At 44.0% G+C, this 12,804-nt stretch overlaps 1 protein-coding gene across 2 annotated transcripts in view; it reads right to left on the bottom strand.

Annotated features, from left to right (window-relative positions):
- Positions 1–12,804, bottom strand: part of LOC140738422 (rasGAP-activating-like protein 1) — a 271,421-nt gene that overhangs the window by 30,427 nt on the left and 228,190 nt on the right. For both annotated transcript variants that reach the window (XM_073065690.1, XM_073065691.1), the window contains one exon: positions 567–739. In XM_073065690.1, coding sequence (XP_072921791.1) covers positions 567–739 — 173 coding nt within the window. The remainder of the gene's footprint in view (positions 1–566; positions 740–12,804) is intronic.

Raw genomic sequence — 12,804 nt, 5'->3', positions numbered from 1 at the left:
GGATCATCCAGCACCTACTCCCGTGGCTTCACATGACCCTGATTGGTGTGGGGGGGGGGGGGGGGGGCTAAGCAGGTGCTACACCTTGCCCAAGGGTAACCTGCAGTCTAGCGGAGGGAAGGAGCGCCTTACACCTCCTTTGGTAGAGACGAATCTCTATTCTGCCAACCAGATGGAGTATCGACAGGTAAAATGGGAAAATTCCAGGATCAGTGGGCATCACAGGGGCCCAAGTGTGTTCTGGATTTAGATAACTTTGTTACACATATATTTGAAACTATAGTGAGTATTGTGGAATACTGTAGTATTGTAGAAATGTGATACTGTAATCACTGAATACATATCCTTTAGAATGGGGGGGGGGGGGGCGGGCCTTAGACTGGATCAAAGTTAAAACAGCCCTGAAGATCTAAAGTTAAAAAAAACTAGTCTGGATCATTTTGTATGGGTGATGTTCAAAATGAATGCAACCCTTTACTTTGAAAGGTTTGTTTTAAGACAGGTCCAGACACTGCAATCTCTCAACGTGTGAATCATATATCATTGTTACAGCTCTCCCCTCTTACCTGCCAGTCTGAAGACTTGGCGTATGACAGACTTTCACTGCTGAGCCAGAAATAGCGCTTTTTGAAAGTGAAGCGAGTGACAAGGTTCACACCCTCAGCTTTCCTCTTGTACAGGTAACCCTCCTTAATGATTACTGAAGGGTGGAACACCAGGCGTTGCTGCAGGTCAGTAGCTAGGGAAAGACAAGACAGATGAAGTGTGGTGCTCTTTCCGCAGAGATCTCAAGAGAATTCTTAGTCTGAGAAACAAAGTTCAATTGTTCCATTGAATAACACCACCTGAAACTCTTGCTCTCCGCAGACCTCCTCAAAACAGAAGAAAAACCCCAAAGAATGAATAACAGAGAAAATCTATGAACTCCAACCACCCCCCCCCCCCCACCACATGCACAAGCAGCAGCTAGCAGCATCAACCCTCCACCCCCACTTATTCTAGCAGGGAGCTTCAGAATCTCACCACCCACCATGCAAGCACCAGCAAAGCTCTCAAAAAGAGACCACGGGCTACAGTCCAAGAAAAACTACTGTTCATCCCAACAGTCCGACGTTCCTCGGGCTCTCTCTATCTCTCTCTCTCTCTCTCTCTCTCGTGAACAAGGGAGAGAGATATCACTCCTTCCGCAGCCAGGCAAACAGTCACCCTTTCGATGCTACAGTCCCCCCAATTCGAGATTCGGTAGTAAGCTCTCATTCATGAGAGAGAGAGAGAGAGAGAGATAGATAGATATCACCGGGGGGGCAACTAATTTTAATGCACCACTCCCTGCCCCACCACGTTACACATTCCCAGATTCCAGATATTTCCCGTGAGTATCAAAGGATAAGAACTGGTGCAAAGCTCACACAGAATTCTAACTTAATTTACATTTGCTAATCCTTTGAACATTGTTAATGAGGTTATACAAAGGTATAACAGCACGGTGATTCAGATTTGTTAAGGCAGTCCTCATTTTTCGTACCTTTTAATCTCCCCCCTCACCTGGGACCACTTCAATCCCCCCTCACCTAGTGAATTTCACAAGTTCTTTTTCTCCGACAGCATTTGCTTCTTCCCATCGGGCACCGCACCAAGCACTGATAAGTACACTTTTCCACCGAGGAAAAGTTCTGAAGTTTGAAACTTTTGCAAAGGGGTTAGAAAGAAGGAGGCTGTAATTGGATGCATTTTACAACATATTAAATTTCAGAATTGGAATATCAGCACTGGGGATTCGGCAGCTGACGTAGAGAACAAAAAGATGTTAAAACCAGCAGGAGCAGAAATCCTGGAAAAAAAGATTATAAATACTGAGAATTCTCAACAGCTGAGGAAGAATCTGCAACTTCATTAAAACACCTATCACAGAATAGCAGGTAAGAAGTAAGAAAATTATATTCAAGGCAGAGGCTGATAAATTCTTGATTAGTCAGGGCATGAAGGGATATGGGGAGAAGGCAGGAGATTGGGGCTGAGGGGGAAATGGATTAACCATGACAAAATGGTAGAGGAGACTCGATGGGCCAAATAGCCTAATTCTGTTGTGAAATACAATGCCCTTATGGTCTAAAAGAGGCCAAAATAAAAAGAAATGGATTGAAGAAGATATAAAATGACCTGTTGAGTTTTCAAGAGAAAATAGATGCTTAACCAAGGACTGTTCTAGCATAAAGGTTTTGGGAGTCATATTGGGAGAAGCAAAAGAAACTTTAGACACTTATGATGTACCGTGAAAATGTCAACAGTTGCAAACATCTAGAACCTGGGTAGATAGGAAAAGAATGATTGAAGTACAAAACCATAGATAATAAAAGAAAAGCAAAACTCCGTGGATGAAATCTGGAAATAAATTAGTAGGCAGCAGGACAGGTAATTCATGTGAACAGAGGGAGATGAAGTCAGACACAGTGGTTGTGACAAAAATAAGCCACTGCTTTAACTATCAGCACGTCATGAATCTGATACGAAATCTGGGATTTCTGCACGAGTTATTTGACATGGAAATTCTAAAACCACAGCTGGTGACTCAGCCCTCCTTCACACATTGCAGCTCTCTTCACAACAGAACTAAGGGAGATCATTTGTCAATTTCAGACGTGTGCAAACAAATTCTCATTTTGTAAATCTGTTGTATTGTGTTGCATGAGCTCTGATTGCCATGCTAAGAGTTTACTAAGTGCTAGCAAATTCACTCGCCCAAGCAAACTTATTTTATGTACAACATCCTGGCTCCTGTACCCAAAACCTCGTGCAAAAAAGACTCAGCGTTGACAGATGACTGTGCTTGTTCTCTTTGACTGGAGTTCATGGACTCCCAGGTCCTTGTGCAAATGAACACATTCCCCAGCCCATCACCACTTAAGTAGACACTGTCTTTCCAGTTTTCTGAATGGAGTGGATAATTATATATTCATCCAGTCTTATCCTACATCGGCTCTATTTTTTCCCTCTCAGTTTGTCTAAATCACATTGAGACCCATTTTATCCTCCTTACAACTCACAAACCACTCCACTGTATTTTGTTTGCAAACTTAAAGATAATAACATACCGTTTCCTAAAGGTCCCTTAACTGCCAGATCTCAATACAAGACATATTCAAGACAGTTCCTTCATTGATTCCTGACCAAACCCATCTAAAATAGCATCTCTTATACAAAAGGTCCTAGTTTTCAATTTCAAATTATCCCTCAAAGTATTAATTTCAAAACGTCAGTTCTTTTCTTGCACTAGGTTTTTTTGTGATATATCATAATGGCATATCTTTGCACCGTACTGCTGCCACAAAACAAATTTCACACCATCTAAGTCAGTGATAATAAATCCGATTCTGAAATTGACTATTAATATTTTCTTGTTTACTTTCATTTTTTTTCAGATACAGCATGGAATAGGCTCTTCTGGCCCTTTGAACTGCGGCGTCCAGCAGTCACATCATTTAATCCGAGCCTAACGACGCGACAATTGTTATATACCCCTGGGGTTCATTTTTTCTGTGGACTGTCACTTTAAAACGCCGAGAGAATGAGACGGACTTTTGGACACTGTGTGATTTCTACTGACTACAAAATTGCTTGGTTACTATGGTGACAGAGGTGGAGTTATATGAGGGACATTTTTGTTCTGCGGCTTGTTTTGAATATACAAGGACACAAAGGCACACGCGGTCAGAGTCGAGATGGTTTCGGTCAATGAAAGACACCAGTGAGTGGGGTCGCTGGTTTAAACTTTCAGTAGCCCAAAAGGGGGTGAGTTGAGATCGATCCAGAGTATTAATAAATGACTCTCACAAGTGCTGCAACTAGAAGAAGTTTGCAGAGAGGGGAGAAGAGGAAGGTTTGAAACAGAAGAAACCTAGTGACAAAGAGATCACTGTTTGGAGTCTCTCCAAGTAGCCCATAAGGGTGAGTTTGATTCCATTCGAATACGAAAGTGTGATTGTCACATAGTTAATCCACAGCAGTGGGTTCTCTGGTGAGGGGGAAACCTTTGTGAATACCACATGTGTGTTTACCCTTGTCTGGGTGTGGTATTTCACTGAAGAAGGCATCCCGTGGCAAATCACTGTTGGAGTTACTTCATATGTCATGGAACTGGATCAGTGGCTGTCACACTGTGTGTGTAAGGGTGACCCTGTGGGAACTATCGGTGTGTTTAACCCTTGCCTGGGTTAGTAGTTTTACCACTTGAAGATGGTACCCTTAGTGGAGTCACATCTGGCTAACTTGAAGGATTCAGAGGACAAAGGGAAGATCAACGACACCTGTTTATACGGATTACAAATATCTCTCTCATACCAACAGTAACAATTCTGTTGTTTGAACTAAACTTTCTTACGTACCATCGTCAGACTGTAACTCTTGCCACCTGAGCTTCAATAAGTGTGGGAACTTCATTTTTACACCTATATATGCATAACACTGCTAACCCTTAGTTTACCTGGCTTAAGTTACTATATGAGTAGTTACTAATAAAATAATGAATGTTAACAGTAAAACCAGACTCCAAGGGTGTTCCATTGCTGCCGATACTTTTACAGCGTTGTGTGTACGTAACACAATTTACAATGTCTGATTAACCTACCAACCGGTACGTCCTTGGACTATGGGAGGAAACCGGGGCACCTGAAGGATACCAAAGTGGTCACAGGCAGAACACAGGGAGTGGCGGGAATTGAACCCCGGTCTCCGGTACTGTAAAGCGTTGTGCTAACCACTACACTACCATGAAATATAAAACAGAGCAGCAGGTTAAGGCCAAAGGTTTCATTTGGAATTCTTTAAAAGAACAGTTCCGTTTGTTTCCTTGCTGTCCATACTGACTAGCAGGATACACACATTTTGTTTTAACTACACTGGGCATTCCAGAGCAAGGCTTAGAGTAAATTATACTCTAAGTGGATTAGATAGATAGATAGATAGATAGATAGATAGATAGATAGATAGATAGATAGATAGATAGATAGATAGATAGATAGATAGATAGATAGATAGATAGATAGATAGATACTTTATTCATCCCCATGGGGAAATTCAAGTTTTTTTCCAATGTCCCATACACTTGTTGTAGCAAAACTAATTACATACAATACTTAACTCAGTAAAAAAAAAATATGATATGCATCTAAATCACTATCTCAAAAAGCATTAATAATAGCTTTTAAAAAGTTCTTAAGTCCTGGCGGTAGAATTGTAAAGCCTAATGGCATTGGGGAGTATTGACCTCTTCATCCTGTCTGAGGAGCATTGCATCGATAGTAACCTGTCGCTGAAACTGCTTCTCTGTCTCTGGATGGTGCTATGTAGAGGATGTTCAGAGTTATCCATAATTGACCGTAGCCTACTCAGCGCCCTTCGCTCAGCTACCGATGTTAAACCCTCCAGTACTTTGCCCACGACAGAGCCCGCCTTCCTTACCAGCTTATTAAGACGTGAGGCGTCCCTCTTCTTAATGCTGCCTCCCCAACACGCCACCACAAAGAAGAGGGCGCTCTCCACAACTGACCTATAGAACATCTTCAGCATCTCACTACAGACATTGAATGACGCCAACCTTCTTAGGAAGTACAGTCGACTCTGTGCCTTCCTGCACAAGGCATCTGTGTTGGCAGTCCAGTCTAGCTTCTCGTCTAACTGTACTCCCAGATACTTGTAGGTCTTAACCTGCTCCACACATTCTCCATTAATGATCATTGGCTCCATATGAGGCCTAGATCTCCTAAAGTCCACCACCATCTCCTTGGTCTTGGTGATATTGAGACGCAGGTAGTTTGAGTTGCACCATATCACAAAGTCCTGTATCAGTTTCCTATACTCCTCCTCCTGTCCATTCCTGACACACCCCACTATAGCCGTGTCATCAGCGAACTTCTGCACATGGCAGGACTCCGAGTTATATTGGAAGTCTGATGTGTACAGGGTGAACAGGACCGGAGAGAGTACGGTTCCCTGCGGCGCCCCTGTGCTGCTGACCACCGTGTCAGACCTACAGTCTCCCAACCGCACATACTGAGGTCTATCTGTCAAGTAGTCCACTATCCAATCCACCATGTGAGAGTCTACTCCCATCTCCGTTAGTTTGTGCCTTAAGATCTTGGGCTGGATGGTGTTAAAGGCACTAGAGAAGTCAAGGAATGTAATCCTCACAGCACAACTGACCCCCTCTAGGTGAGAGAGTGATTTGTGCAGCAAATACGTGATAGCATCCTCCACTCCCACCTTCTCCTTATACGCAAACTGAAGAGGATCCTGGGCGTGCCTGGTTTGTGGCCTCAGATTCTGTATTATCAGCCGCTCCATGGTCTTCATAACGTGCGACGTCAAGGCAACAGGTCTGAAGTCATTCAACTCCTTTGGTTGTGGTTTCTTCGGTACCGGGACAATACAGGATGTTTTCCACTGTCTGGGTACTCTTCTCTGCTCCAGGCTCATGTTGAAGATGCGCTGTAGTGGTTCTCCCAGCTCAGTCGCACAGGCCCTCAGTAATCGTGGGGAAACTCCATCCGGTCCAGCCGCCTTGCTGGTACAGATCTTCCTCAGTTGACCTTCCACCTGTGCAGCTGTAATCCTGGGCGTGGGCAAGGTCTCCTGTGAGTGGCTATTTTCCTGTGAGGGAAGTAAGCCTGGTGTGGAGTTCTGCGGTGAGGATGAGATTGAGCTGTCGAACCTGTTGAAGAAGTTGTTCAGCTGGTTCGCTTTCTCCACATCTCCACTTATATTCGCCCCCCGCTTTGCACCGCATCCGGTGATGATCTTCATCCCATCCCACACCTCCTTCATGCTTTTTTTCTGCAGCTTTTGTTCTAGCGTCCTCCTATACTGCTCCTTTGCCCCCCTTATCTGTACTCTGAGTTCCTTCTGAACTCTTTTAAGCTCCAACGATTATACGGCTAAAGTAAACTCATGAATAAACCTGTCACAAGTGCAAACGCAGGTCTTATTCCATCATTAATATGGATTACAGGAGGAATGGAGACAGGCCAACCTCTACAGACATCAATGGATCTGGGGTTGAGAGGGTGAACAGATTTAAGTTTCTCGGCATCCACATCACTGAGGACCTCACGTGGTCTGTACACACCAGCTGTGTGGTGAAAAAGGCACAACAGCGCCTCTTTCACCACAGATGGTTGAAGAAGTTTGGTATGGACCCCCAAATCCTAAGAACTGTCTACAGGGGCACAACTGAGAACATCCTGACTGGCTGCATCACTACCTGGTATGGGAACCATACCTCCCTCAATCGCAGAACTCTGCAGAGAGTGGTGCGGACAGCCCAGCGCATCTGTAGTTGTGAAATTCCCACCATTCAGGACATTTACAAGGACAAGTATGGAAAAAGGGCCCATGGGATCATTGGGGGCCCGAGCCATCCCAACCACAATCTATTCCAGCTACTACCATCCGGGAAGCGATACCACAGCACAAAAGCCAGGACCGACAGGCTCCAGGACAGCTTCTTCCACCAGGCCATCAGACTGATGTAATATAGTGTATTCTATATTACATTGACTGTTCTGTTTATTAAAAATTACTATGATTGCATATTACACATTTAGGTGGAGATGTAACGTAAAGATTTTTACTCCTCATGTATGTGAAGGAGTTAAGAAATAAAGTCAATTCAATTCAATTCATTGCTTCCAAGAGGATCACAGCTTTCTCATGGTTTGGAGGCTTGAGGGCTTCCGTGACCCAGGGATCTATGTTGGCTGGAGTCAGGGCTTTCAGCTTTGGGTCACCCATGCCAAACAGGTCAAAGGGAAGAGGTCAGACTAAGAGTGGTCCACTGCTCCTCCAGGTTCACGGGCTCAGCCCAAGACTAACAGCCCTGACTGGTAAAGCAAAATTGTTGTGGAAGCAGCAGTGAAGAATCCTTCTACTTCTGAGTGGCCAAGGATAGACCAAGATGGAGGACCTTCATTGCTGCCCAAAACGCCAGCAGGCATAACGGGCATAAGTAAGGGATATGGGCACTGAGTATCTGCTATAACTATAGATAGTCATTTACAGGCCCTTGATGATATCCTATCATGCCTCCTTAACTTCGGAAAAGCCGTGCTAAATAAATAGCTGACTCTATACCTATACACCTCTGTGCAGCTCATTCATATTTCTCTATCATTATGCCACCAACTTGTTTTGTTGATATAGTTTCTTCCTATGTGATGATGGGCATTGCTGGAAAGCTGCTACTAAGTGCCTTTCAGAGTACAGTTGAAATGTCATTAGATAACATTGCTGTAGGCCTGACGTAAGTCACACTAAGGAACGATTGCAAATTTCTTTCATTAAAAAATTAAGGAAGTAGATGAAGTTTTGCAATAATGCAGTAACTATTTCCAGTTTTTCTTAATGTATGTATAAATCTTGGGTGACGGGGTCTCTACCAAAGGAGGTGTAAGGTACTCCTTCCCTCCGACCCCCATCACCCAGGATGTGCTCACTTCTCGTTGCTACCATCAGGGAGGAGGTACAGGAGCCTAAAGGCCCACACAACAATTCAGGAACAGCTTCCTTGCCTCTGCCATCAGATTTCTGAATGGACTTTGAACCCAAGAACACCATCTCACCACTTCTCACTCCAGGTGGCAGGGTGGAGATATGTTTCTACAAAAGGAGGTGTAAGGTGCTCCTTCCCTCTGCTAGCCTGCAGGTCACCCTTGGGCAAGGTGTAGCACCTGCTTAGCCCCCCAGTCAGGGTCACGTGAAGCCATGAGAGCAGGTGGTGGATGGCCGTATGAGTAGCTGGTGCATATCACAAGTCCTGGCTATGTGAACACTGACGCCAGGCAGACAATCTCTGAAAAGTATTGATAATGGCTGGAGTCACCCGTATTGAAAGACACTGCCCAGAAGGCAGCAGTGCAAACCATTTCTGTAGAATTTGCCAAGAATTTTCATGGTCATAGACCATGATTGCCCACATCATACATAATGATGATGTCATATGACATGGCACATGATAATGATGATGATGATGATGATATATAATTCACCTCTAAATGCACATGGTCAGATTTGAACTAAAGTCATTAATCATTTGTCAAGAGGCTATCATTTATTAATTCATTAAGTTAACTATTCTGTTACTGCATGCACAAATATAAAGGTTTAAGTCAGACACCTGCAGTCTTTCTCTCCAAGAACAATCAGTGGTGGCCACGAGGAATTTGCTGGAGTTACTCGATTGCCAGCAGAGGGAGTAGGGTTACATACACTGCCAAATCGTACATGTACTTTGAGAAAAAGGAATGATTATTCATCTCACAGGAACAACTATATCAACAGAATGAGTTGTTGGCATAATGTTACAGAAATACAAATGAGCCATTCTGAGGGAATATGGGTATACTTTCTGCTTTTCTGAAGATAAAGTGGCATGATAGGATTGCATCAAATGCCAGAAAATGATTCATCTCGCTAGTTAAACTACCCAAACACAAATTTGGAATAATAGGGCCATATAGAAACAGACCTTTCACCCCACTAAAAGATGTAAAACAAGGTCAAAAGAATACAGTGAAAATTTACAAGGATGTTGCCGGGTCTGGAGGACCTGAGTGAAGGAAAGATTGAATAGGTTAGGACTGTGTTCTTTTGAACGTAGAAGATTGAGAGAGGATTTGAGAGAGGTTTAAAAAATTATGAGAGGTACAGACAGGATAAATGCAAGCAGGCTTTTTCCACCGTGATTGGATGGGAGTACAGCCAGAGGTCATGGGTTAAAGGTGAAAGGTGAGAAGTTTAAGGGGAACGGTGGGGGGGGGGGAACTTCTTCAGTCAGAGGGTGGTGAGAATGTGGAATGAGCTGCCAGCACAAGTGGTGCTTGTGAGCTCGATTTTAACATCTAAGAAAAGTTTAGATTGGTACATGGATGGTAGGGCTATGATCCCGGTGCAGGTCGATGAGAGTAGGCAGTTTAAATGGTTCGGCACGGACTAGATGGGCTGAAGGGCCTGTTTATGCGCTGCACTTTTCTACAACTCTAACCCCTTACGCTAAAGTTATGTTCTGGGTTTTAGATATATCTATTATGGGGTAATGATTGTCACTACCCACCATATCAACCTGAAATGAGGCTCATTTGAAAAAACCAAACATAAAAATTGAGCATGGAAATACAAAACTGACATTGAAAGTTGTAAATCTGAGCACTGTACAAATGCAAGATAGTGAAAAACATATTTGACACACAAAGTTGGCAGCTACAGAGCTGAGGCCCACCAGATGTGTGTTGACATCAGATGGTGCCAGTGCCATTCTAAATTCTAGGCCTCAATAGACAACTAACAGTTCCACCTTCTACTTTACTCTGTCCGTGAGCTCCAATATTAAACTCAAAGATGGGTTGGCTCCCATGTTGGGTTCAAACAGGCCTGCAGAGGCCAGAGGTTGTCCTTTGCAGAGACCCGGGAATCCAAAAGGAACATAGTGTGAGCTTATTTGCTCTGAAATTTATAAGCTGGCTCGTTTGCTCCCTCATTGTCCATTCCTATTAACTACGTTCATTAACATCTGGACACTCTTGAACAGGCGTTCCAGGATCTTGAAGAATATTTGTTTAGAAGGCTCCAACAGAGTTAAGGCATTTGCACTAAGTCCATTTTGCGTCATTTTGTGGTTCTAACACTGTACTAAATGGAACAAATTCAAATACTCTGAATGGCAACCAAAGCCATGACAGAGCCCCTCAGAATTAATTAAACCACTATTTGTAACCCGAAAGCCTGGAATGTTCCTTCCCCCCTCCACTATTCTTCATCAAAACAGAGAATTGTTCACCTCATCGGGCTTCCTGGATAGCGGAAAGCCTGTGAATGGGACTCTGGGCTGGGTCGGTTTGGAAGGATCTCAACGGCAACTTCCGAAAATGAACATCTTGAAAACAGAGTCAGAAGAGTCTGCAGATAATGGAATCTCGAGCAACAAACAAATTGCTAGGGGAACACTGCGGATCAAGCAACATTTGAGGAGGCAGAGGGGCAGGTGACATTCCAGGTCGAGATTCTGCATCAGGGTTGAGCGTGAAGAGTGGAGATAGCCAGTATAGAGAGGTGGGAGGGAGTGGTGAGGCGGGGGTTGGCAAGTGACAGACAGAACCAGGAGGGGATGTTTTTAAAGACTGCAACCGTCCAAGGTCCTCAACAAGTGATGAAGAACCTGTAATTTTTTTTTTAAACAAAGGTATCACAGAGAAGCAGCATCCAAAGAGGGGTCAGAATTAAAGAAATAGACCGGGAGAAACAAAAAAAAACAGAATGAGAAAAGGCGTTTCCAAGCGAAAACTGATGGTTATCTGAGGAATGATTTAGCACAAGGTGATGGGAGACACACCGGGAGAAATGAGAGACTTGTAGACACTACAATGCACAGTGAATACCTGAATGGATAGGAAAAGAATTATCAAAGTACCAAAGAAAACTCAAAACGATAAATACTCAAAATTCTGCAGATGCTGGAACCCTGATGGACAGGTGAGACTCCTTTTGAAAGCAATCCACTTGGAGAGGAGGCCACTGATAAAGCTGAAGATGACTTCCAGTGCCAGGGCTACGTCCTCCTCTCCAGTGGTTCAATGACAGCTGTTCTATACTGACTGAGGACTTCATTATCAGATGCCTTACTCTGGTTAAATGGTCAGCAACCCATTACCAACAAGACACCCAGTTCAGATACTATTTGTGTAGTATATTGTGGTTCGCTTCCTATTTCATGATACAACGTCTTTCACGCAGTGTTCCACCGTAGTCTCCAGCTTCACGTGGACGCCTGATGGAAGGTGTAATAAGGCTCCTGAGCAAAGAACTTTTGTGTTTTAATTTCATGCCAAGCTGATCCTGGGTGAACAATAGCTTAATTTATCAGCTCAATAAATTCAAGTTATCAGTCCTGCTGAAGGGTTTCAGCCTGAAATGTTGACTGTACTCTTTCCCTAAATGCTGCCTGGCCTGCTGAGTTCCTCCAGCATTTTGTGTGTGCTGCTCAAGTTATCCACATGTTTAGTATAAATTTTGCCCTCCATTTTGGATCCAGAAAGAACATTAATATTTATTTATTTATTAAGAGTGCGGAATAGGCCCTTCAGGCAGCACCGCCCATCAATTCCCCGATTTAACCCCAGCCTAATCACGGGACAACTTACAATGACCAACTAACCTACCAACTGGTACGTCTTTGGACTGTGGGAGGAAACTGGAGCACCCGGAAGTAATCACGCGGCCACGGGCAGAGCACACAAGATCCTTACAGGCAGCGGCGGGAATTGAACCCGGGTCACCTGTGCAATAGAGCGTTGTGCTAACCACTCCGCTACTGTGCTGCTCTACACACATGAAAAATCACTAAACTGCATGTCATTTATGATTTCATAAGACTACATGCCATAGAGACATAGAGAAGCACAGCACAGAAACAGGCCCTTAGCCCATCTAGTCTGTGCCAAACCATTTCAACTGCCTACTCCCATCAACCTGCACCGGGACCACAGCCCTCCATACCCCTACCATCCATGTACCTATCCAAACTTCTCTTAAACACTGAAGTTGAGCTTGCATGCGCTACTTGTGTTGGCAGCTCATTCCACACTCTCACCACCCTCTGAGTGAAGAAGTCTCCCCTCATGTTCCCCTAAACTACTCACCTTTCACCTTTAACCCATGACCTCTAGTTGTCATCCCATCCAACCTCAGCGGAAAATGTCTGCTTGCATTTACCCTATCTATACCCCTCATAATTTTGTTTACCTCTATGAAATCTCCCCT

This window comes from Hemitrygon akajei, chromosome 14, assembly GCF_048418815.1.
Source record: "Hemitrygon akajei chromosome 14, sHemAka1.3, whole genome shotgun sequence".
In the NCBI taxonomy this organism is placed as follows: Eukaryota; Metazoa; Chordata; class Chondrichthyes; order Myliobatiformes; family Dasyatidae; genus Hemitrygon; species Hemitrygon akajei.
This window is presented reverse-complemented; position numbering and strand designations above follow the sequence as displayed.